Source organism: Melanotaenia boesemani, chromosome 10, assembly GCF_017639745.1.
Source record: "Melanotaenia boesemani isolate fMelBoe1 chromosome 10, fMelBoe1.pri, whole genome shotgun sequence".
Lineage (NCBI taxonomy): Eukaryota > Metazoa > Chordata > Actinopteri > Atheriniformes > Melanotaeniidae > Melanotaenia > Melanotaenia boesemani.
Genome location: NC_055691.1, coordinates 6998559 through 7025514, shown reverse-complemented (window position 1 = coordinate 7025514; position 26956 = coordinate 6998559). Strand labels below are relative to the sequence as shown.

The following is a 26956-nucleotide window of genomic DNA, read 5'->3' as shown; positions in this document are numbered from 1 at the left end:
GGCGCCGTGGCCCCGCTGACTTCCAGAAAGTCGCTGCTTCCTTCTTCACCCCGGCAGCCCGTGGCTTTCACATCCGGGCGGCTTTCCTGCTCATCTTCCAACGCAATCCGCCTCCCTTCCATACGCTCTCGACCGGGGAGGTCCGTGGCAGCAGAACAAACTCCAGAATCCCGGGCCCTCTGTCGGCATCTGGCACCGGGCTACCGAGGAGCTGCTTCCCCGCTCAGCTGGTAGCACATGACGCAGGCTCCGCCGATGGTGGTGCACGGAGCCGAGCGCTCCCCGTCGGTGCGACATCTCCGCGCTGAAGTAGCATCGCTGGCTAACGTTAGCTAACAACATCGATCCCTGTGCTGCTCCACCCCCCTCTGCCTCCGGTCAACCCCACTACCGATTCATCACATCGACAATTGATTGATAGCTAGCCCTGGACCACCGAGGGCATCCCACCCCCCTTTCATCGTTCATAATCTAGTTCAACAATCCTACCCGTTTCCACTTGGATTTGGGGCCCGCAAAGAGAGTAAAGTTAGCGTTGCCCGTGACATTTAGATCAGCAAACCTCTTTCTCCGCTCTTCTTTTGCCTTGCAGGGGTTCGTCTTTTCTACCTCAGCATCCCGATGGCTCAATTTCCTCCTGTTTAATCACCATTCCCGTCTCTTATCATCCCCTTTCCGAGCTCCACTGTAGCTCCTCTACCTCAACTCGTCAAGGATTGCTGCCCTGCGGGTTCTGACTGCGGCGGACATCTCTGGTTCTCACTCTGGTTCCTTCCCTCTCCAAGCCAGCTGGCTGGCCTGTTCCACTTCACACCCACCCACCCACACACAGAGAGCAGCATACCCCCCTCTTCATTATCCCTTGCAGCTTTCTCCTGTCGGTCCGTCATCCACATCCCAGCAGATCTCTGTGACACCCGCCCCGCGGCGTCCGAGCCATGCCGGGTCCGGTGGCCGGTAGCAAGTCCCGTGTGTACACAGATGTCAACACGCTGAAGAGTCGAGAGTACTGGGATTACGAGGCCCACGTTCCCAACTGGAAGTGAGGATATTTCAGATTACTTAAAGTGCATGCACGTGATGACCAGAGTAGATGTTTTCTGGATGTTGAGGAAGCAGAGAGCGCGCGAGGCAGATGGCTAATATTATCCATGTAGCTGTGAGGGTGTGATGACACAGTGGTAGTACAGCCTGCTGCTCTGCTGTCTGGCACTTCCCTCCTTCTCACCTCCATACTTGTCCTCATGTTTACCATTGTGTTCTCCCCTAAGATGAATCCATTTCAGGAAGAATAGTTAAGCATCTTGTTTTTCTGTCTGTCTCCATAGCAACCAGGAGGACTACCAGCTAGTTCGTAAGCTGGGCAGAGGGAAATACAGCGAAGTCTTTGAAGCTATCAACATCACCAACAATGAGAAGGTGGTGGTCAAGATCCTGAAGGTGAGCTGCTGAGTCCCTCTGGGAATATTTATAACTGAGCCAGGCATATGGTTCCAGTTACATGGATGTTGGCAGTGATGTGAAATGTGGAAAATATTCCCTAGTTGTAGTTCCCTGGTTGTAAACTCATTCAGAGTTGAAATAATGAGCCAGTCGGCCAAGAAGAAAGATTTTCCTCTTTTTTTTCTGTGATGATTAACATTTCCATCCAAGAAAAAGAAGCAAACCAAAGCCTTTTGAGTCCCTTTTCACAAGTTTTGTTCATTTTACACAATAAAATGAAATTATTTGTCATTTAATCAGGGAAATAATAACAGTAATGGCTTCATTTATTGGATATCATAAAGCTCCTCAGCACCTTACAACCAAACCATACAGTAATAATACATGAAAAACAAGTTTGGAAGCTAATAATTATTTACAGTTAACAAACCACCATGAATTAACAGCAAGCTTTAAGAAGAGATGGAAATGAGGGCAACGGGTTAGACTGTGATTTCCACAGCCTGGGGGTCCACACGGTGAAAATAATCAATATTTAAATCAGTATAGAAAATAATCATTAGTTGCAGCCCTAATATAAAAACTTCTGTATTAAGGTGACGTCAGTGCGGTTTGTTCAGTTAGATTAATAGACACTTTGATAATAAACAAATTAAAAAATAAAATCAGGATGTTCTTGAGTTCAAAGCTTTTGATTTAATAGATTATGTTAAATAATTATATTTATTGGTTAAACAGAACAACACATCTTGGGTTTGAAATAATAAATATTTTCTGCATTTCTCTGTATTTTCTGACACTTAATAAATGGCGTTTCCTGTTTGGTCATGCAGAGTGGGAAATGCAGAAAATTCTGACATCTGAGAACCATCAACGATCAAATTTTGGACCTTTTCATTTGACGAACCAAATTGCTTCTAATTGCAGTTTTGCTTGTTAAACCAGCGAACAAACAAAATCAGTGGAAGATTTAAAGAGTTGCTGCCTCACTGAGTGGTGACCTGTGAGTAATATAATGAGAGCAGGAAGGAAATGAATAATACAATATTTAAACAAGCGTACATTTATTTATTTGTGTGTAGGTTAATAGATTTGACCGAGCATGCTCTGTGAAGTGTGATTGGCTAGGACTAAGATCCACCAGTTCTGTTTGTGTGGCTTCCAGGTTGGAGGCGGTAACCAAACCTCTATTAGGACCTTTTAGCGCCATGATATTGGATTTCCATCTGGTTTGCAAATATTAAAGATGTATTTTAACCCCTCTTAACCCTTAAAACTCTATTAGATTGCCAGAGCTTCCAAGCACTATCACTTCAGTTGTCAACAGTGTCTCAGAAAGAGTATTGTGTAACTCTGTAGGGTAAATTGTGATGGATAGCTTACCCTTAAATGATATATGGAAGTTTTCCAGGCATTTAGAACCCGTGCAGGAGGTTTACAATCCAGCTGCAAAATGTAGCCTTTATTCAGAGACTCTATGGTAAATCCACATAACTATTATTTATTACATTTTTGCCATAAAAAAGATCATCATTATGATGCTGAGAGACCTTTATTCTTAACCTGGAAGGTATAATAGGGCAATTTTCTGGCAAACTTTTAACCAATCAGAGAGCTTATTGATAGTAATGTCCAATCAGGAGAAGCCAAACCGCTCAAGTGAGCGGAAAGTTCAGTGTCTGTTTTGAAAAAAGAAATGTCAGGCTCTTTGGCTGAAATAAAGCTAATCAGATGTTTTGATTGACTAATTAGCAGCATAAATTACTGTAAATAGCAAAAAAAAAAAAAAACAGCAGGTGAAAAAAGTGTAAAGTAGTTTCTGTTGTGTGTTTGTATCAATGCCAATATTTTTTCTCCTTGAAGCCAAGACTTGAGAGAATGATGTGCAGATGAGAAAAGGCTCGGTCGCCGTTGATCTGTGTGAGATTTTTACAAAGAGCTTTTTGTGGTGCTATTTTTATTTATATATTTATTTTACATCATTTTAGCCTCATAATCTGTCAGCTGAGGCTGTCCTGGGAAACTGGTGTCTGGATGTAGATTGGGATTAAAAGCATTGAGATTCTCAGCATTTTTACATGAGAAAATACGGAGCACCAAAAGTAGCAAAAAACATGACTTGGAGTTTTAAGGGTTAATAAAAAGTTTGTTAGATTGGATCAGCTGGAAGGATGTGACTCTGCAGCCACTAAAGTCTGAGCAGAAGAGGTCATAAATTTGGACAATGTTTCAAATTAATTATATTATTTGTCCCTTTGCAAGGATTTATCAGTTTAGATTTCCTGTAGTTTCCTTTTAGCCTCACAACATCTACAGAAATGCAGATTGAAAAAAATGTGGAAGTTGCATACAGTCTGATTTTAGTGGGGCTCCTAAATCTAAAATTTCAGTGTTAAGGTTTTCTGGATCTCTGTGATTTGCTACTTTCACATGGGAAAAAAAAAGATGGTGAGTCAGCTTCTGTTGCCAGGTAACAGTCCATCTCATGATGCTGGAATGAGAAAAATTTAAAAATGTGGGAAGAAGACCAGTCGAACTTCACAGGAATACAAACTGAATGAATAAATATGACGCGAGCCTGCAGCAGAAGGAGGAAGCTGAGACTTTTCATGGATTTCAGAGACTTCTTTTAATATTTTTTTCATTCAGCAGCTTTAGTAAAAGGTTTGAAAATGCACATCAACTTGAAGGCATCCTGTTTTGCCGGTCTGCAGGGAAAACTGACCTCTAACACAACTTTCCTGCTGCACCAGCAACTGTTCAGCTGCGAGGTTCCAACCCAGCCTAAAAATGAAAGGAGGTGTCACATCTGACGGATGAGGATCAGCTGTCTTTCATTTAAATGTAAACCTCCAACTCAGTCAGGCTGAGGCAGAGGGATGCTGAGGAGTGCAGCAGTGGGGTGGGGGCAGGCAGAATCAGCAGATTCAGGATCAGGAGAGGGAAGAAACAGCAAGCCTCCCTGCTTTGCATCCTAATGCCCCCCCTCCTCGCTCTAATCTGAAACTTCTGTTAAATCTGTCTGTGCTTGTGGTGTTTGTTTTTCTTTTGGATGAATCAGCCGGTCAAGAAGAAGAAGATCAAGCGAGAGATCAAGATTCTGGAGAACCTGCGAGGAGGAACTAACATAATCCGACTCGTGGACACAGTCAAAGACCCAGTGGTAGGCATGCTAATGTTCTTTTCTTTTATATATTCATTTTAATATTTATATATTTTGTTTGGTTTGGTGACTAAATTTTAAATGTTGATATTGGAAAGTTGTTGAGGAGAGTTAACTGCTCCAAGCGAAGGATTTTTGAAGGATCCTGGGATTTGGTCTTAAAGTGTGAGATGCAACGATGGGTCATTGTGTCATCTGTAGTAATTTTGGTAAAACTTTCATGAGCTTTCCTCTATGAGATGAGGAGGGACCTCATAGGGGAGCTGCTGCTCTCTTTCTTCTAATTATGAACCACCTGTATGGTAGCTGAGAAGTACAAAACACATTTACACAGAAAAAGGCATTAAGAAATTCAAATAACAAAATTAAATTTAGAAAACAATTTTGTTTCATAAAACACATTAGAAAATTTGAAAACACATTTATATTTAAGGAAACAAATTTACAAAATATTAAACTCGTACAAGCACCACAACAATTCTACAAACAAATTAACAAAGTCCAATCCAACTTTATTTATAGTGCACTTTAAAACAACATAGTTGTCCAAAGTGCTGTACACAACCTTGGACTTGAAAACTATTGTAAATATAAAAAGCAATAAATGAACTAGCAACAGTAACACACTTAAAAATGCCGGTGATGCTGTGATGACCTCATCTTGCAGTTAAAAGAATTTATTAGTAGTTCAGCTACACGCAGGTTGTCTGTGGTGTGTTTGACTGAACAGTGTTTTTGTCAGCTTCAGCCGGTTTTACACCTTTTTGTTCTTCGTGCGGACGGTCTCTGGAGCTTTTTCATGAAAGACGTTCCCTTCAGTTCTTGTCCTCAAAGAACCGCCGCTAACTTCCCCCGTGTAGCTGAACTACAAGTCATTTGTTTGACTACAAGATGAGATCATTGCTGGTTTAGGAAGTCACCAATGTTGGGGTTGAATATATAACGATTGTTTGTTTTTTTTTACACTGGTTTTTAGAAGTCCTGATTTGATGCAGTTCCAGTTTTGTTGTTATTTTTGGTTGCAGGCTTTGGGCTCCTGCTGCTTCTGAAATGTTTGAAATGTTTTTCTTCTGTAAAGAAGTCACCATGTTTGTAAATTGCAGTAAAACCACACCAGATGTCCCTCCATAAAAACTTTTCAGCTCTGATCAACACCCACAAACCAGGAAGGAAGAATATTTTTAGGCTGTGGAAGCGCTCTGACTCAGCCAGGGTGTGCTTCAGTGGTGTTGTGGAAACCCTGCAGGGTCCCTTTGTGTGTGTTTGTTCCTTCAAACGACAGGGGATCAGAAAACTCATCACAGTTACAGCCTTTTGACAGTTTGGCTGAAATGAAGCTGCAGAAATGTACTTGCCTGTGTGTCACGCTCAGTGCAGAGGGTTTTTCCGTTAGTCAAGTCAATACCCATTTTGAATAGAATAGAATAGAATATATCTTTATTGTTTACCAAAATTATTTTCTGCCTCCTGTTCAAAATGACATACCGTACCCAAAATAAATGAAGTACATCTTCACAGCTACGAGGGCTGTGTGTACAATCTTGGTCTCAAAAAAAGCTAAGATGTGAGATTTCTACAGAAGTGTCAGAATGAAGATATGTAGTACTGTGTCAGAGTAAATTCACCTGGAACCAGAAACCAAAAACCAGAGGATAGCAGCCCAATTCATCTAGGAATGAGTGAAGTAATATCTGTGCTTCAATAGAAGGTCAGAAAAGTGAACTCGAGCAGTTTTGCAGACGTTTTAAGAGTTTTTAAAGCTGAATTAGACCTTCACTTCAGTAAAACAGCAAAATGAGATATGTTTTTTATTTTTGGCTCCTCGCTCCCAGACTTTTTGTCCCACAGTGATGAGACAGACATCTTTGTTATCAGCAGAGTCTGCTTTCACATGACACCTTGTGTGGTTTGCTTTGGGTTTGAACTGTATTTTGTTTGGATGCCAGTGCTTGGTAGAGTTGTTTAGCCTGTAATCTTGGGATGCTACATGTTGGGATTGCTGCTTTCCAGTGTGTGCAAAGATCTTCTATACTGCATGTATCTCATGCTGCCCCTTGTACAGGGGTCTCTCTGAATCTGTGACAAGCCACATGTTTTCTTTCTTTTCTGTCTGTCTGTGCAGTCCAGAACTCCAGCACTCGTCTTTGAATGCATCAATAACACAGACTTCAAGGTACAGGTCTTCTGCATGCTTGCCGCAGCATCCATCAATCGCCTCCTCTTTATTCCTTCACTCTATGATAAAGTGAAGGGATAAAGAGGAGCACAATATAAGATGTGAGAAAATGGAGGAAACATAAATCCTGATGCAGGTTTGTTTGGTCTCTGCAGGAGTTGTACCAGAAGTTGACAGATTTTGACATCCGTTTCTATATGTACGAACTACTGAAGGTGAGATGTGTTTCCATCAACATGCCATTACTGTTGTTGTGTTAGCGTTTATAATTCACCAGCATCATTTGTATCTTTGTTTCCTCTGATGTTGTGTGTGTGTGTGTGTCAGGCTCTGGACTACTGTCACAGTATGGGAATCATGCACCGTGACGTCAAGCCTCACAATGTGATGATCGACCATCAGTTAAGAAAGGTAGGTGGTGCCTTAAATAGTCATCTTTCTTTTTTTTTATCTTACACACCCACTCTGAACATTACCCACCCCCCCACCCCCATGCGCCTGCAGCTTTTTGTCTCTCGCTGCGTATTTTCTCTTTGGCTTTTGTTATGTATTTTCCTATTTTCAAAAGGAGCTGTTATTGCATTAGCGTAGGCTTTTATCCACACACAGCCCCGGTGTGACTGTTGGGAGTGAGCTTCTTAAAATAACACATGTCATTTCCATCTAAATAAATGGGCAATAAAATCCTTTCTCAGATTATGAAAGTCTTTATTATCATTTGTCTGAGCTTCTGTAGGTCTCAAAACCTTAAAATGTTATTTCTTTAAAGGTTTAAACAGCTGCAAATTTAAATTTATCAACCTACAATGCAGTGTTTTGGGGTTTTGTGTCTTTTGAGCTGTTCCAGCTGTCCCATAGTCCATCATTCAGAGGGTACTGTCATCGCTGAGTCAACATGTTGCGCATCATGCCTTCCTTTGAATTTATAAGATTCCTGAAATTTCAGCCTGAAATTTCAGCCCTGGACCTCTCGGTCCAGTCTTTATTGTCTTTTACAGCTCTGGGATGACATTTAGGACAATTACTTCAATGCATTGCAATATGATACAGAACTGTTTTCATCAGTGCATGGAAAAAGAAAAGATGTTTTCACTACTGACGAATGAGCCATTAACAGGAGAGGGACAAAAAATGTTCAAAAGCAAATTTATTGTTTAAAATTCTATGCAAGAGTCTTGATCCACCCCTCATTCCTTTATATTTTACTTCCAAGCAGCCAGACTGGCTTACAGTCTTTGGAGCGACAGTTCTCCAGCTTTCTAAAGGTATTTAGTATCTTCTGGACTATAAGTTGCACTTTTATTAATAGTTGACTGGTCCTGTGACTTATAGTCAGGTGCAACATTTAAAAATGTGTTAAATCATATATATATATATATATATAATTTAACACATTTTTAAATGGTAATTCATTACAACTGACATGAACTAAGAAGTAAACATTACCGTCTACAGCTGTGAGAGGGTGCTGTAGGCTTGTGATAACTACGGTATTTGCTGCTCCTGTACTACTGAAAAAATTTACTAAAACAATAACATAAAATCAAAGATAAAGTCTGCTTTACTGTCAGTTCTATAGCATGTACAGGACAAACAGAGAGTTGAAATGATGGGTTAGGGGTTAGGGCAGGAGACTCAAACGCCATTACTTTACTAAACAAGGAATAAAAGAGCAACACACAGAGGATTAACTTCTCAGCAAAGTCTTTTCCATGAGGCCCAGAAGGACGCTGAAGCTGCTGTCGAAGCAAGTTACATGGTTAGTGAGTTCATCGCCAAGGCAGGAAAGCCGTTCACTGAGGGACAGTTTCTGAAAAACTGCATGCTGCAAGTTGTTGATATATCTTGTGTCTGGAGAAGAGAAACTTGTTCAATAATCTCTGCAAACACAGCGGCGAAGCACATTAGCGACTTATCATGTGACATTTATGAACAGTTATTTGACAAAGCACAAACTTTCACTGCGTACTCTGTGGCGCTTGATGAGAGCACGGACGTAGACAGTGCTCAGCTAGCCATTTTTATAAGTGGTGTCAATGAGCAGTTGGAAGTAACAGGAGTTACTGAGAGTGTGTCCGATGCACGGGCGCACCACAGCCATGGATATATTTCTGCAGTATGGTCTGTATCGCCACTGATGGAGCCCCAAGCATGACCGGTAAAAAACACAGGCTGGTAGCGCTGGTACGAAGGAAGTTGGAGGAGGAAAACACAGATCCAGCAGTTGTTTTGCACTGTATCATACACACATAGGCACTGTGTAGCAAATGTCTGATATATGAACCTGTCATGTCTGTGTGAAGGAGGATACGACATTCTGTTCTGCTGTTGATAACCTGGGCCCGGTTGTTCAAATGTAATCCAACCGGATTTTGGTTAACGGATAGGATCAAATCTTTAAAATGGGTTGTTCAAAAAGGAAATCCGAAATCTGAAATCGGCTTGGATCACATAATCCAATTCTGGTTATCAGGATAAAACCCTCAGTTTGGGTTGTTCAAAACTTTTGAGTAGGATCCGGATAACTTTGATCTTTGCACTGAATAGAACTTTTTATTCAGTGCATATGCTTATATTTGTATTTTGCACCTGACTTATTTAAACATTACAGTGATAAAGTGGTTAACATAAGGACAGGCTCCTGTTAGCCTTTCAGCTTAGTAAAGCAAGAATAAATGCTATAATCATCAGCAAATTCTATAACAAACATACATTCAATAATCAATTTTCCTGTCAGTCATCTCTGCATAATCAGAAAAGAACCTGCCAGAAATAATATGTAATGATTGCATCCCTCACTACACGTCCCGTCCGTCCCTCATCCTGACAGGATGCCAGAGGTTGGGCCTGTACCTCAACATGGGGCTCAGGTGTGTCATTAACATTGTCACAGAGAGGGACGTTGTTTTATATTTGTTGTGGCTCCGATGAGAAGTCCTAAAATTATACTTAGAAGTGGATGTTCATGATTTCCTGTGTGTTGTTGCATAGTGAAAAGTACTTAAAGTAACCCCATACCATCTCCTCTATCAGTTCTTCACATTGATTTACACCCTGGAAATCTGGATTTGGTGATCCTGAAAAACGGGATTCTGGATCAGGGTGATCCAATCCAATGTTGCTTTTAACAACCGAGGTAAAATTAAGATGGATTACGTAATCCAGCGTCTTAAAAAATGGGATTCCCAAATCTGGATAGCTTTTATCTGGATTAAAGGTTTTGAACAACTGACTGCTGCTGCAGGAGTTTGATCAGCGATTTGCTGACTTTAAAGCACATTATGATACTTTCCAGCTGTTTGCAGACCCCTTCCCAGCTGACGTGAACAGCGTCCCAAGTGTGTTGCAAATGGAAAATATTGACTTGCAGTGCAACAGCTGCTAAAGACTAAGTTCAGAGAGGCACAGGGAAAAGCAGACGTGACTGCACAATTTCTGAGGGAAGAGCATCCGTCCTTCCCAGAATTGTCAAAAGTGTTTGGTTGTGTGATGTGCCTTTTTGGAAGCACATATCTATGTGAGAAACTTTTCTCCACTATGAACTTAAATAAATGCAAGCACAGGTCCAGGCTGAGTGATAACCATCATGAAGCTGTGCTCAGGGTTTCAACTGTGACCTCTATCAGGCCGGATGTAGCTGAACTTTGTGAGGAGAAACGCTGTCAGCTGTCTGGACAGAAGTAAAATGCTACAATTTTTTCCCCCTCTTTCTCAGTGCAAGATTTTTTCCATCTTACTCATTTTTATTGAATGTCAAAGCAAAGAAAAATCGCCTGCACTACATGTTCAGTAAAACTATTGTTGTAGAAAAATTACCAAGAGTCTGGAATGAGTAAAAGTATGACAAGATTTATCAAAGGAAACCGTAACACAGACAAATTACTTGCAAGTGTTGAGAGTGGTCGTCCTGACTCGCAGGAGAGACTCTGCTGGACCAAAGTCAGACAAAGTTTTATACCTTTCTGTTTATCATTGAAGCTCATCCTGAACAGATAAGACCAGGACAGAGTGGAACCTCCCTTCTTCAGAATCTGGAGTTGGGTGCGTAAATCTGTAGATTGGTGTTGCAAACAACCTATGTTATCTTTAAAGAGTTAAGCTATGCCCCAGATCTGTGTCTGTACCAGTACCAGCCTGCAGCTACTATCAAAGTTCTGAGGAGATTGGGGGTCACTTTGTCCCTTCAGTGAACTTTAAACAGAGTCAGAACAGAACACAGTGCACAATGAATAAGTGTAATATAGGAGCAATCAGTGTGAATACAATTAATAAATGAAAGAATGAATGTATATAATAAAGGAAATAATTATAGGTGTAATTATAATTTATAGAGCATAATAAGTCAAATTTCTTCCACATTATACATAATGCATCGACTGCTGTTTGCATTTGATTTAGTTAAATATGTGGGAACTATTACTAATTCAAATAAAACAAATGTTTGGAATTACTGCAGTTTTTTTTCCTATACTTGAATATTAACGTGGCCCTTCTATGAGATGACAATATCATCAGTGGCCCTCAAGCAATTTGACTCTGAACTCCTGGGTTAGGGTAACCCCTAACCCTCTTCATCAGAAAGACAACTAAGAGAGACAATAATACATAAAATTCAAAATATAAAATATTACAGTCTAAGAAGTGTAGCATCCAAATTTACCTCTCCAAACACAGCATGCTGCGTGTGACGTCACGTCTTCCTCTGCACACGTGTGTTACTTCTGTGCTGTGTACAGTTGTCACATGTAAATGATAATGAGAACAAGCATGCAAAAAAATCAGGTTTGAGCATTAAATGTAAACTCATTGTGCACATCTCTGGAGCCGTTGCTGCCCAGCAGCATCCCGAGACTGAGAGACCGCACTTCACAACTTTTTCCTCAGAGACACTGCGTGATGTTGCAGCTGAATTTTGCTTCATGCACCGTGTCACAAGCTAGCAAGTGCATATAAATACCCCAGCTGTTTTGAACATGCATCCTGGCTGATTCAGCAAAGAAATGTAAGAAGGCATTATAAACAGTTCCTTTCTTGCTGCTCTGAAATGCACCAGATTAGTTGGATTTATTTTAATACCTGTTGACTGACTGGACCAGTTTAAATCTTCCATAACACTGCTGTGTACTTGGTGCCCTTTCCTATTTGAGGCCACTCAAATGCCTCCAAATCACAAGATGTTTTCAGCATAAGTAGTTTCATTATATAATAAAATTTGACACACACAAAAAACAATAAATTACTAATGAAAACTTAAAAATCTTCACAAGGTGTAACGTCAGGTCTGTAAGATGTGTGTGGTATCCACTGAAAGTACAGAATATCAGCTAAATGCTCATTTAAACAATTTCGTGACCACCAAACACAAAGACAACAAACAATTATAAAACAAATAAGCAAATTCTGCAAAAAAATTAAAACACAAATTATGGATCCGCCTGTTCACCTGACAGCATTTACGAAACCTCTATCCACAAACTCATTTATAGAAAAACCCATTTTCCCAGTTTACTGTCTAAAATCATTATTTTCTGCCCTGTTACATGGATTTGATTGGACGAAGAAAGGTGTCATTCATTCTAGGTCAACCATGAACCCGGCCTGTTGAAGACAGAGCTATGAGGAGGTGAACCAGACTTACAGAAAGTATATACTGGATTTCCATGTTTATGCACTCATTAGCATTATGCACGGATCCACCCGTTTGCACTGATTTTATATATCTTTTAGTTACTTTAGGATGAAATGGCATCCTAAAAAATGCTCCACTACAAAAAAGTCCCTGAGATGATTTTAAAGACAGTGGGACAGAGTTGTGTGTCCCAGATCTGACATGGAGCACCTCACTCAATGCTAAGCTCTGCAAAACTGAACGCGTGACTATTTATTTAAAATCTATATAACTTTGCTCTTTTTCACTGTTGCACCATGAATCTTTGCACAGATTGTGTCCACATATTGATTCATCGTTTTATTGAGGTTTTATTTTGTTTACTGCAGCAAATTTTCAAAAGCAAAGCAAGTTTATCTGTACATCACATTTTAGGTATAAAATACTGAAAGTGCTTTACTTAAAACAAAAACATTATAGCAAGGTGCAAAAAAAAATGTTAGACATTAAAACTAAATAAAAAGAATAGAATAGAAACAGAACAAACTGAAATAGAAAGAAACAGACAACAGAATACATACAATGAGGTACATATGATACAAACAGGAAATACATAATCATCAACACCATCACTGTCAATGTCAATGTACATATGCAGGAAAATGTATTCACAAAGTAAAAGAAATACTCTTTAGCTCAATTAAAAGCAGTGCCAAATAAAAGAGTTTTAAGACCTGATTTAAACGAACTAAGGTTTTTCTGGTAGATTGTTCCAGAAATTAGAATCAAACACAGAAGCTAAACACTGATTTTCTTTGTTTAGTTTGAACTCTTGGGATGGAAAGCAAACTTGACCCAGATGATCGTAGAAGTCTTGTGGCTGGTATGGCGTCAGCAGGTCAGATATATATTCTGGACCAGAACCATTCACAGCCTTGTGCACTAGCAGCAACATTTTAACATCAATTCTTTGTCCTACAGGAAGCCAAAGTTGTCTTAGTGATTCTTTTTGAAAGACCTGTAAAAACTCCATTACAGTAGTCAAGACTACTACAAACAGAGCCCTCAGTCCCTTATTCTAGATATATTCTTTAGGTGGTAAAAGGCTGATATGGTTCCTGCTTGAATATGACTGGTAGAATTTAACTTGAGGTCCAAGATGACACAAGATTTCTGGCTTGATTCGTTGGACTCTCTTCTGTGGTTCCAAATACTATGACTCCAGTTTTATCTTTAATTACCTGAAGAATATTTTCCCATATCCACATTTTGGCTGAGACACAAACTTAAGCTTTGTTTGCGACCAGAGTTCCCTGGTGAGACAGCAGTATAGAGCCAAGTGTCGTCAGCATAATTATGATCAGATATTTTGTTTGTCTCCATGATCTGAGCTGGTGGGAGTATATAGATGCTGAACAATAAGGAGCCTAAAATAGAGCCTTGAAGAAAGACATTATATACTAGAAAATGAAAAAAAAAAGTTTGGGTGACAAGAAAATCCTGTCACACAGTAGCATCTGCTGTGATGCTTCCACCTCTGATGAAATCTTTCAAGCGTTAACTTGATTTTGATACCAAGGTCGTTTACTCAAAGTTTGTAATTGCAGAAACAGTCGATTATTTCTGGGTATGTTTACAGTCATTTCGACAGTCACTTAGCAGACGCTTTTCTCCAAAGCGACTTTCATCTGGGATTAAGAACAACAGAAGCAAGAAATCAAATAGGGGTGGATGTCATAATTAAGTGGTAGTCAGACTGCTGTGAGTCCAGACACAGATGCTGCCGATGGAGGCAGTTCCAGGTCATATTTATCCCATATCTATATAGATGTATTTTAGGATGTGCCAGTGTGGGTCATATAAAGGAAAATGATCTATCTGTGTGCACACAGAGACAAGAGGCATGGTGGTTATCTGGAAATGGCAAAATAGTGAAACAGCATTAGAGTGGTCACATATGCTGCATGGAGGGAACAGAAGTCATGCAGAGGTCAAATGGTCCCGTGACACAGACACAATATCTGCACCTGCAATGTAATATAATAGTGATAATAAAATGAACAATTTAGAATCAGTTTGGGTTGGGAGGATGATGGTGGGGTGGTTCATAACACTATAAAGGTATGTGAGCTGTAATTTCTAACTGATGTCATGGCAACAAGACATAATGTGCAACAAACCCTTTGTCTGTTGTCCAAGATGAGAAGGTTGATAGTGATTCAGAGGAGAAAGTGTCAGAGTAGAACAACATGGAAGAAAACTAATTACAGCCCCTCTGATGAAGATGACTAATGAAGAGGAGCAGGCAGCAAAGCAGATGTTTATGTAAAAGAAACTTTACTATCAACACAAGCTGACCAAAGAGAAGGAGGTGGAACTTGTGGTGTTCAAAACCTGCAAACCTACAGAGACTAGTTCATAATAAGCATTTCATGATTTGTTTTGTCTTCTAAGTGATAAATGTTTAATTAATATTGATAATTGGGAGGGGGGGGTGTTTAGCTCAACTGCTTGAACAAGTTATTATGACTTTAATGTTTTCATGTTTCACTACACTTGATATTGTGCAGTAATATATGCTTCTTTCCAAAAACCAGTGTTGTTAAACCTAAAAACATTAACCTCCCTGCTCTGTAAAACATTTACTAAGGATTAATCATGAATTTATTAATGTGCCAAAAGCTGTTTAGACATTCTAAATATATCTACGGTTTAAAGTTTGATATAGACACCTACTATGAGGAAATTCTTGGTCACGGTCAAAATTGACCATGACCATACTATGAAGGTACAAAATATGAAGAGTATGTAAAAGTTAAGCTGAGGTAGCCCTTTTAATATTAGTTATCTTATTATTTTATTAATTGATTTGTTTTCTTTCTCCTAATCTGGGAAAAAGTCTAACTTGGATGTGAAAACTGTCAAAGAAAATCAGAAAGATGACGGGGCAGTGATTTCTGGACCGAGGAGAACAGGAAAAACAAGAGTCTGAAAGAAAAGCACAAAAAACCAAGAGTACCCAACTGCAGTTAAGATGGCTGACAACAGCGCCGCCATATCTCAACTCTATTCCGGAAGTCACGTGACCTCGCCACCGGAAATTGTTCTTCTTCGGCAAAAACAGACACGTCCGCCATATTGGTCATGGCAAGAGAGCAGTGGACGGTTGTTGCATTAAAACGGGATTATATGTTTATGAATTTTGCAGCTGACTGGGGTTGTTTTCTTTGTCATTTTCAAATTTATGGTGGAAAAAATTTAACAACTTCTATGTAATTGTTCAATAATAATCACAGACAGATGTTCAACAGTGTTTACAGTAAGTTGATTACATAATGATTGGAAAAAAAGTCAATGTTTCAGTCAAAAGTAGATGTGGTTGTCCGTTTAATACTAAAGATAATTATTAGGCCTATTATTAACATAATCATTATATTTCTCAGATTTAAAAGGCCTGCTTAAATTAAGCAGCAAAACACTTTTCATACACCATCGCGCCCATAAGAGAATGTAATTCATCTGGAATCAAACATGAAACAGTTAGAGTTGACTGTCATTACTCTAATACTCTTGAAATGCTTCAAAACTGACATTTAATGAACACGTGTATCTTTACTGATCGCCAGTGTGCTCATTCAGATATTAAAACATTCCAATATTTACACATTAATAGAACAAATAAACTTACAAATTAAGGATATTTGGCTTTTGATGTCAGAATGTGTCTGTGTTGCACTATAACCTTTATTAATAAACTTATGTATTTATTGCACAACAGCTCTTCATTAAGATTATTAACCACAAATAAACCAAAAGAAGTGTCTGAACCATGAATGGACCAGAAAATATTCTGGGTCAAGGACAGCGTGTATGTAAACAGTATATTTAAACACCATCAGACCAGGCAACACACAACCCATGACACTGTTTATATATACCCACCACTGTCAACTGTTCTATCTATAAATTGTTTTGAAGGAATTACCATTAAATGTCATACATTCATGATATATCATAGTTTTGTGAACTACAGACATTTTGTGTCAATTTCACCAGAAAGTTGAATATTCCTAACTTAGTAGTGAATAGTATGTATATATGCATATATACGAGACATGGTATCCAGGTAACCATTGCATTTTCATATTGTTAGCATGTTATTCGTGTAATCCAGTTAAACTCAACTTGACAGCATATCACTCCTTAGGGCTTTTATAAACTCACCTCCAAGCAAGTCAACAACTTTCAGGACTGATTACAGTTTGCCTATCTTAATGTTCTTGGTGTTGAAGACGCCATCATCTACCTGCTTCAGAGCCCGCTCTCACCTGGACCAATCAGGCAGCACTTTGAGGATCATGTTCTTCAATTTCTCAAGTGCTTTTGATAAAATTCAGCTGCTCTGTTGTGAGAAGGTCCATAAACTCCAGGAAGATACCTCCCTGGATTCCCTGCTCCAAAACAGCTGACTCAATTATGGAGACATTGAAAACCTGCAAGGCTGTGTCCCTTGTGGGCCCAAATTGAGTAGCCTAGAGTAGAGTAGTCTAGAGGAAAGGACTGAGCGTACGTCTTAAGGAAGCTAAAATCATTTGATCTCTGATTGTTTTATGTCTTCTGTAAGTCTGTTGTAGAAAGTGCAATCTGCTTTCCAGCATGTGCTGGGGCAGCAGAACCGGAACCTGAGCCCTAAAGAAAGTGATCAACCCAATTAGTTCTGGAGCAAAGGGAGATGTGACTGTCCAGAGGAAAATGCTGCATAAGCTGCTGGACATAAAGGACAACTGCACACCCTCTACACAACACTGAGGAAACAGTATGTTCAATCTTCTTCGGGTTTGCTTGAACGCAGAAAAGTACAAGAGATCATTACAGCCAGTAGCCATCGTCCTCTGGATTAAGTAATTAATCATAATCATAAATGTTTCCTTAACAAAAAAAACACCCTGTCACAACATTGAAATGACTTTTTTAAATTAATCAAGTATTTTGTTGACACCATCACACTGGTAACATTAAGAAATTGACTTAGAAGTTCTCATATTTGAAATTAACTTTATTTTCCATCACTAAATCTTTTAAGAACAAAGGGGGAAAAAAGGGGCAAAAGCTTGAACAAAAATGATGAGCAAATAAAACTGAATATTCCAAAATTAGGAGTCAAAAATGAACAATGAATAAAAAAATGGAGGTTTACACCTAAAGAAGTCTGCCACTGGCCTTTATGAACCCTGTTTGTTGCTGGGTCAGTCCTTCATCGTCCAGGATGCTTATCAGGATCTGAAAAACAGTTAAACTCAACCAATAATTTACTCTCATTTCCCAAGCCAGCAAAACTGACCATATTACCTCTGAGAGCATGACATCAAACACAAAGTCTAGAAGCTTGATCTCCCCTCTCCTTATCCTGGCTCCTAGACCCATGACCTCCTCTCAAAGATCTGTTGGGAAAAAGTGCAAGACAACATATCAACATACCCTGGAAATGTACTGCAGTTGCAGTGTGGTTCCTTAAGCGCCTCTCGATCACCCCATCACTTGCAGTCTTGAAATTAGAGAGACACCCAAACCCAGACAGCAGGTTTCGCTCCAGAGGGGTCATCTGGACAAGGGAAGGTCAACAGAAGACTTATTAGTAAACGGCTTGTAATACAAGCTGACAGGCTGAGAATCCTCTACTGATGTAGAAAGCAAATGAAGGAGGAATTACAACTCTGTGTATCCATAAAATTATTAAAACTCCCATTACAGTGACTGTTATGCTATTTGTTTACACCGATTAAGGTCAGGTACTGGAAGTGACTGGGCACAAATATATTTTACACCACAACCCACCAAAAGGCAAATTAAATTCCCATACAACGTTGCCAAGCTTCTGATTAAAAGGACAGCTTCTTAGCAAAGCTAACGTTAGCCCGGTCCACCGAATCGTAAAGTGCACACTCGCTTTAGCAAAGCTAATGTTAGCCCGCATCGTTGCATAAATCTCAAGGGCGGACTTGGCGGAGAAACAGCAGCTTATGACCTCTAAAAAATTTTATATATTGTATTTGTAGATAGCAAAAAAAAAAAAATGCATATTAGAGATGATACCACTTAGTTGATAATTAAAACACTCTTTTACGTACGTTCTTTCTCGTGTTTCGCGTGTTGCTGCCCCACAAAGAAGAAAACTTTCTGGTGTGGAGGTCTCCTTGCATTCTGGAATAGAGTTGAGGTATGGCGGCGTTGTTGTCCCCCATCTAAACTGCAGTTGGGTGCCTCTCCAAAAAACCCTGTTTTGTCCAGTAGGGGGCAGCAGGTGAACACGCGTTAAATAACCCAGTTCAGCCCTCAGCATCCTCCAGATATCCCTTAAGAAGAAATGAAATGAGGTTTGAAGCTGAAAGAGGAAATGTTTGTGTGTTTTTTCGTAGCTACGCCTTATTGACTGGGGTTTGGCAGAGTTCTACCACCCGTCCCAGGAGTACAACGTCAGAGTGGCCTCACGATACTTCAAAGGCCCTGAGCTGCTGGTGGACTACCAGGTAAAACACACACACCTCAAACCAGTCAACACATTCATCTGCTGCTGTTTTCACATGTGGATAATTGTAGCGTCTCTGTTCTCATCATCGGCAGCGCTGTTTGATGACTTTGTGTTGCAGATGTACGATTACAGTCTGGACATGTGGAGTTTGGGCTGTATGCTGGCCAGTATGATCTTTCAGAAAGAGCCCTTCTTCCATGGACAAGACAACTACGACCAGGTACCTGTGGCACATGTGCAGCACGTTTGAGTCAACAAGGCAGATAAATAAAGGTTATTGAAAACTGATTTCATGTAGACACGCGTTGCGATCATTCAGAAAAGCTGGATTTGGATTCTAGATCTTCATCTGAGGCCTTGCTCTTTAATATTAGCAATAACAATAGATGGAGGATGTTGCTACTTCACAGTTTCCTCTCAGAAAAATAATCACAATTTAATGTTTATTTTGGTTAATATTTAATTAGTTTCACATTATAAATGTAATTTTATTATTATTTATAACACACAGTTATTATCTCAGTTACATAAGCACGATGCTTTAATACTGACTTAAACATTGACAAATGAAAACAGTAAGATAGGGTTGAGAACTTCCTTTATCAAACACTGAGTCAAGGATGAGACAGGGAGCTGTATTTCAGTATAGTATATAAGAGGCAGTTACAGTATAGTGTATGAGAGGTTTTACTATAATGTGTGAATGATTTCAGTATGATATATGAGAGGTTTCAGGATAATGTGTGAATGACTTAAATTTCACATGTGTCTGTGAGAGGGTAATTCTGAATAATGTCTCAAACGGCCCCTCATAACCAACTGTATGTGTGAAGAAAGAACCCTCTGAGCTTTAAAACTGCAGTACTGACTTTGTTTGATAGGAGCTAGAGCTAAGATCGCAGGCTGTGGACCTCTTGTGCCAGTGTCCTGCAGGTTTTATATCTTTCCCTGCTGCAGCACACTTGATTCAAATTAAATGGTTCCCTAACAGGACAGTGCCCCAAGAGGTCTGGCCTTGATGGTCCCTGTGCTAGAGCATCGCTTGGGATAAGTAAATCCCCTCTGCTCTGTAAACTATAAATTAAATCCTACATATTAACTCTAGCTTTCTCTCCAGAGAAAACCAATGGAAAAGGCTACAGTACCTTTACTTGGACTTGGGAGTCTTCTTTCTGGAAACTACATTATAAAGATGTTTTTGAACATTTCTCCTGAACCTGTGTAGAAACACAGGAAAAATCCAACTAGCTAGCTTTGATTTCCTGCTCCTTTAGCAGAAAAGCTGCTCTTAGAGACAAAAATAATCCTGGAACAATGAAAGTAAAGAAAAAAGCAAGACCATATATCTAAAATCATCTACGTTTTTTTCTACACACCATTGCACATTGACAACTAAAAGTCATTGACCTCAAGTCAAGTGGATTATGTTTGAACAGCGAAACTCTCCACTTTTTCGGTTTTTCTCATCTGTATAACATAATGTTCAGTTAACGCTGCTTAACTCATCACATTGTGCTGTAAGTCCGACCCGAGTCATACATAATTACAAAATACAAATCACACAATAACATTTAGTTTCAGGGTTGCATTAAGTAAACATTAAATTTTTTTTAACCCAGTTATGCACATTTCCAAAGTTTATCCTGCAGGTGGCGAAACATGTTCTATGTTTTCCTCCTTTTACTGCGATGTTTTTATGTCACGGTTTACAGGCTGGTGAGCTGTCCTCCACAATGACACTTTGGTCTTTTGATTTTCTATAACCAGCTAGAATGACTTAATCTGTCTGTTTGGAGGGAATAACCCTCCTTCTGCCACACTTTCCTACTCAAACACCTCTTCTGCAACTCCACCTGAACTAAAACAAACCAACATAAGACGCGGATGTTGTGTAACTGGTTTTATTCCGAGTTTTGCTGGATCTGCTGATGTGTTTCAAACATAATAAGGTGTGGAAAGTGATTGTATTTAGGGATCTTTATGATTAATTAATCACTGCATTTACAAATCAAGTAATCGTGAAATCTCTAATCAACTGAGGCCCTTTTTGTCATTTTTCCAGCTTGTGCGAATTGCCAAAGTCCTGGGGACAGACGAGCTCTTCGGTTACTTGCGGAAATATCACATCGAACTGGACCCGCGTTTCAAAGACCTGCTTGGACAGTAAGTCCACTCTGACTTGTGTAGGATGGGGCTCGGACAGAAGCCAAAGCATCGGTGCTGAATCTTCCCTCCTGCTGTAGTTCTTCCCTGCTCTAATTTCAATGTTGTGCTAACCTCCTGTCAAACATTCCTCTCTTTTTTTATGGCAAAAACTGTTTTTATGGTATCCTTTAGTCAGGGTTTTCACACAGGCGCTGACATTTCCAGAGGATGATTTATATGTGATCTGTATGGACATCTGAACAAGCAGAGGTTTATAATGCAAAACATTCTATTCATGGATTGACATTAAGGCTGTTTTTGTGTTTGTCTTTTGGCTAAACTGAATGAATTCTGTATCGTTGGGTTAAAGACATCTGTTGGCATATTTGTTTCACATTAATATTGTCCAGACAGACAGTGGTGTAGTCATCAATATCACAGAAATGTACTTTAATCACACAATTCAGGAAATCCACAACTTAAATAAATCAATTTAATGAAACCTTAAAGGAAAATATGACCAATAACAGACAGAATTGCAAACGGAGTATACCATTGTGACAGTTTTGGGAAAGAAAAGCTACATGTGATCACTTTCAGTCGTTGTAACTGCATAGAACTTGTAATAGAGGAAATGATAACTATTTTAACAATATTATTCTAATTTTAATATAAAAACGTTAAAATGATTGTGGTCCATTTTTCAGGGATCTAAACCAAACAAAATGTATTATTTAGTCTGTACAGTATTATGTGAAGGTCTTCAGTATGCTACAATATGACTTTGAATACATTTTAATTAATTATGCAGCCCAAGCCACCAACTCTGAGTATTAAATCTCAGCTGTCTCAGCCTCTCTACCTGCCTCAGTATGTCCTCCTCTCTCTGAACGTCCTGCCAGCTTCGATTCTGTCACCTGCCAAAGGAACACATTGATGCATGCAATGGAAAGAACTTTTTCTTTGCTTTTCATCAATATTATCCCTATTATTAATGGCTCAAAAGCAGTTGGAAAATTTTTTTTTTTGTGATTTAGACTCTAACATTGACTTACTCTAAAGTAACTCCTAATGCCCTCCTTTGTTTTCATTGCTCCTGAAGTTCTGACTGAAGACACCACCACCAATGGCAGCACGGCCCTCTGGTGCTAGCTAGCGCTAACCAGAACAAAAGAACAGAGCCAGTAATATCTGAAATGAGCTATGAACCAGGAATTAAAACAGCAGTGTTGCCGGTGGAGAGTACTGATCTTTCAACTGTTTATTGCAATAGAATATAATAGGGACAACTCAGCAGTTGCTGGATATTTGTAGGGACACGTTCCTACTGTCCCCGCCTAATTCTACACCCGTGCCTGGCTCTCAAGAGGCCGGGCTTTCAGTTTGGCCTTGCTTCTACTGTCTTTTCTTCCTAGCTTCTGCTAGCTTGTCCTCATAGCTTACACAGTATATGCTTTCCAAAACAAAAAATTTCCTCACAGGATATGCGAATTAACATTAAAGCCCCACCCAGGAAACAGGCGTTTACTCCAGTCTTTTTAAGTAGCACCATTACGACTGTTTGACCTCTTCTTTCTGAGACTGTATATCCACAGCTTTGATGGTTCCTGCAGTCAGTCTTTGTGACCCCTTTGTGATATGAAACTGTTGTTTATCTCTGCAGGCAGAGCAGGAAGCGCTGGGAACAGTTTGTGCAGACAGAGAACCAGCACTTAGTAAGCCCTGAAGCCTTGGACCTGCTGGACAAGCTGCTACGCTACGACCACCAACAGAGACTGACGGCCACAGAAGCCATGGAGCATCCCTACTTCTGTAAGCAGCACACAAGAAGACAAAACATTAGCTTTTTCTTGGCCTCCTAAAATATTAGAATATTTTTCCGCTGTTCTCTCCTGCAGACCCCGTAGTAAAGGAACAGTCTCTGTCGAACTCTGACAACAACATGGTTTCCAGTGGCAACACTACAGCTCGATGAAAGGTGATGTTTGAGGTAGTGTTAATCCATCAGGGATTAGTTAAAAAAAAAAAAAAAAACATATAAGACACAAGAAAGCAAATCCAGAAATTTTCTGCCTCTTGTAATGAGGAACTCTCTCTTACGTGTTGACAAAATCTTCTGCTGAAGATTTACAATGGAAAATTTAGTTGATTTGCATCTTTGATGTTGTTCTTTGACTAGTTTAAACACCAAAATTTGCCTTGTATTTTAACACTGTCAGATTTCATCAAACCAAAGACCACATGAAGTGCACCAGCTCAGTATTTTATCTGTTTAATAACTTAGAAAACTCCCTTGAGAAATATCGCTTATATCGTCAGCAGTTTCTCAGGAGTGGTAGTGTGTAACTCTGTGGGGTAAATTGTAATTACTAGCTCAGTGATTCCCAACCCTGGTCCTCAAGGTACACTATCCTGCAGGTCTTAGATGTCTCCCTGCTGCAACCCACCTGATCCACATTAAATGGATCTCTGACAAGTTCTGTATAAGTCTGCTAATGAGCCATGGATTTGAATCAGGTGTGTCATAGTAGGGAGACATCTAAGACCTGCAGGAAAGTGTGCCTTGAGGACCAGGGTTGGGAATCACTGGACTAGCTTACCCTTTAGATCAGGGGTGCCCAAGTTCGGTCCTCGAGATCTACCATCCTGCAACTTTTAGATGCAGCCCTTCTCCAGCACACCTGAATCAAATGACTGGCTCGTTACCAGGCCTCTGCAGAGCTGAATGACATGCAACGTAACATAGTTACAATAACTCCATGCTAGATGGAAGTAGACAACATCAGGAGGAAGAAGAAAATTCAGTTAGTTTGGCCGGGACTGGAAACTGAAATCTTTCCCCCTTTAGCCAGCTCGATCACCGCAAGTTAACAATGGAGAAACAACAAGTTAAGGCAATCTTGAGGTTTCTGTTTTTACTTTAGTGTTCAAACCTAATGTGGTTTTCACCAGAATCTGTCCAGGATGAGCAGCAGGAGAAGCAGTGAGATATCCAACATGTTGCTCTACGACACTTCCTCTCTGGTTAACTGGATGGTCCGTTTGCTTTCACACTGTAAGCGAACCACACCAGAGTTTGCTTCTTTGGCTCTCACCAGAGTGCAAATTACTCTACATTACTCTGAACCAGTGGTATCACACTTCTTCTACTGTGCCTCCCTTTGCTGGAACAAACATTCCCAGGTGTTCCTAGGAAAAACTCAGAAGGTAACAACATTTTCTAAAGTCATTATATGCAATTTATACAGATAATAGAAATGAAATAATAATAAAACAAGATAGTGTAAACAGGTTAATGCTCGGTAGGTGTGCCAGTGAATGGTTCACTGGTAAATTGTGCTCATTAAAAGTGTCTATTGTGAATAATGAAGTACCAGCAGGAGCGCTTCCTTTTACATCAACAGTATTTAACATGAACAGTATAGAAATTCAGCCTTTTATTTGTGGTTCTGCTGATTTTAGTTGTATTTAAGCCCCTGAAAAAAGTCCTCTTATGTGTTTAGGCAGCAATTCCTCAACAGTTCCTCCAGTTTAGATGTAAATTCTTTAAAGCTAAATCTGAGAGTTTGTACTTTATTTTTCGGCATGGCTCAGTGGGTAGAGGGGTCATACTGTAGCCCAAGGGTTGCCGGTTCGATCCTGGCCCGGTCAAGTTCATGTCGAGGTGTCCCTGAGCAAGACACTGAACCCCTAATTGCTCCTGATGGATCGTGGTTAGCGCCTTGCATGGCAGCTTCCGCCATCAGTGTGTGTAAATGTGTGTGTGAATGGGTGAATGTGACGTACATGTAAAGCGCTATATAAGTACAGGCCATTTACCATTTTTCAAGTGCACGTGGTTGCTTTTTTACACGTGTTCTTCTTTTGTCTCTTTTCACAGAAGTGGAGGAAGAAGGACGTTTGTTACCTCAACTTTGTACCCGGTTGTGACAGTAACTTTGACAAGTGTACAGTGACAATGGATCAAAGTGACTCTGACCAGTTACACACTCTCAGATATGAGCATACGGATACACACATCAATGCAAGCACACTTCTACAAACACAAACAGATGCAGACACGTACACAAACACCCTCCTCCTCTGTGTCAGTCTGTGATTGGCTTGTTCTGGTTCCCTGTCCGACAGCCTGACCAGTGAGCTTGAAGCTGCTCCCCCATCGTCCCTCTCGACTGGTCTCTAACACCCTTCCCTCGTTTCTTCACCACCTCTTCAACTCGGCCTCATTTATGTCAACAGAGACAAAATATTCTTAATGACAACTCAGTCCCTCCTTCTTTATATCGCCTTCTTCTATGATTGCATCGGCATGGAGAATGAGCTGGAGAAAACTTTGAGTCCCAACCCTGAGCTTTCCAATTCAAGTCTGATTGACCATCCATCTATCCACCTCTCCCTTTTCCCTCCTCATCTTCCTCTCAAGCAGATGAAAGGTGTCTTAGCACTACTCCAAATCTGAAAGTGGCATGGTGGACTCTCTAGATAGAATGATAACTATAATATTAATGACAAATAAATAATTTTTATTTAGATGAAGCGCCTGTGTTGTAAGTGGATTTATTGCATATTATTCAGGTTTTATTTTGCCTTTATATTTTGGATGATTTAGCATACAGTATATTTTAAAGCAAAACAAACACGCTTAAAGGATAAAAGTTTAAATATACCTGAAGAAAATGTAGATTTAAGTACAGTGTTCATCTAAAGGTTATTACGTATTATATTTAAAGGTATTAATGTTATGAAAACCTCATTTTCAGGAAAGTTGGAAGTTTTTTAAAAATGCAATAAAAACATAAACCGACAATTTGTTTATTAGTTTGAACATTTTTTTTTAAGATGTACAACAACAAAATAATTATTTTCAGTGTCTTTCTTGGTTAACTTTATTATAAATAGAAGATATTAACAGGTTTGTACAGCAGCACACTAAAACATTTGTCAAAGAAAAAAGGTTCAAGGAATATACGATGGCATTCTGCAGACACTAGCAGATTTACTGTTAACAGGTAAGGGTGTCACAATTGGGTATAAAATGAACCTCCACCAAAGGAATGTCAAACTTTGGTCCTCAAGGGCCACTGTCCTGTAGGTTTCAGAGGTTTCGCTCTTCAACATGTCTGACTCAAATTAATGGGTCATTATGCAGAACTTGACAAGCAGCTAGATCCAATCTAAATTAAGTAAGGTGGACTTTTGAAAACCTTTTTTTACTCTGTTCTTTATCATTCAGATCTGGAAAAATAAGAGAATCCTGGCCTGATGAGTTGGCTGTAGAAAAGAAACGCCTAAAGGAGCTGCCTTCGGGTGTTTCTCAAGAAAACACCTGTAGGTAGCTCTTAAGGATTGTGGCTAACCACACTAGACCTTTGTTACAACTGCAACAAAACCCCAGGATTGCAGTTGACACAGGGAGAAAAGATGAGAAATAAAAGACAAGGGACAACACTGGCATCTCTTAAATGGCTAGGACAGCTAAGAAAATTTGGGATTTTTAACAGACGCCAAATGCCTCCCTTTTTTTTTTTTGTTTGTTTTTTTTTGTTCTTCAAACAAAGTCATGCCTGCAGTTCAGTATAGGTAGGACTGCAATGAACTCTATTGGGAAACCAAGCAACCACTCAATAGATGGATGGCTCAACACAGGAGAGACTCATCTGGCCAGAATTCAGCAGTTTTTTTCCCCTGAATCTTTTTTTTTTAAAACAATTTATTGAGGTTTTCAAACAATGTTGATATTTCAGAGTAAATACAGTAATATTTAGCAATAACCCCCCTCCCCCCAACAAGAGTGGGGAACAACAAGGATATTATTAATAATAATTAAATAACAAACATAAGTAAATCTAACATTACAAGACTAATAAACAAAAAAAAAAAAAAATGAATACA

The 26956-nt window shown here is 39.6% G+C and overlaps 1 protein-coding gene across 2 annotated transcripts; it reads left to right on the top strand.

Annotated features, from left to right (window-relative positions):
• Positions 1 to 66: 66 nt before the first annotated feature.
• Positions 67 to 25600, top strand: csnk2a2b (casein kinase 2, alpha prime polypeptide b). Of its 2 annotated transcripts, XR_006011825.1 has the most exons (13): positions 67 to 1042; positions 1329 to 1440; positions 4505 to 4606; positions 6729 to 6779; positions 6938 to 6997; positions 7110 to 7193; positions 18807 to 18917; positions 19038 to 19139; positions 20982 to 21082; positions 22728 to 22876; positions 22963 to 23042; positions 24017 to 24119; positions 24945 to 25600. XR_006011825.1 is itself a non-coding variant. In XM_041996627.1 (12 exons), exons 1-11 carry the CDS (start codon positions 939 to 941, stop codon positions 23037 to 23039), a joined length of 1053 nt encoding a protein of 350 aa, XP_041852561.1. In that variant the 5' UTR covers positions 68 to 938; the 3' UTR covers positions 23040 to 23042; positions 24945 to 25600. The 2 variants fall into 2 exon arrangements, 1 of the variants encoding a protein (XP_041852561.1); XM_041996627.1 differs by lacking the exon at positions 24017 to 24119 and having other exon boundaries at positions 68 to 1042.
• Positions 25601 to 26956: the final 1356 nt, after the last annotated feature.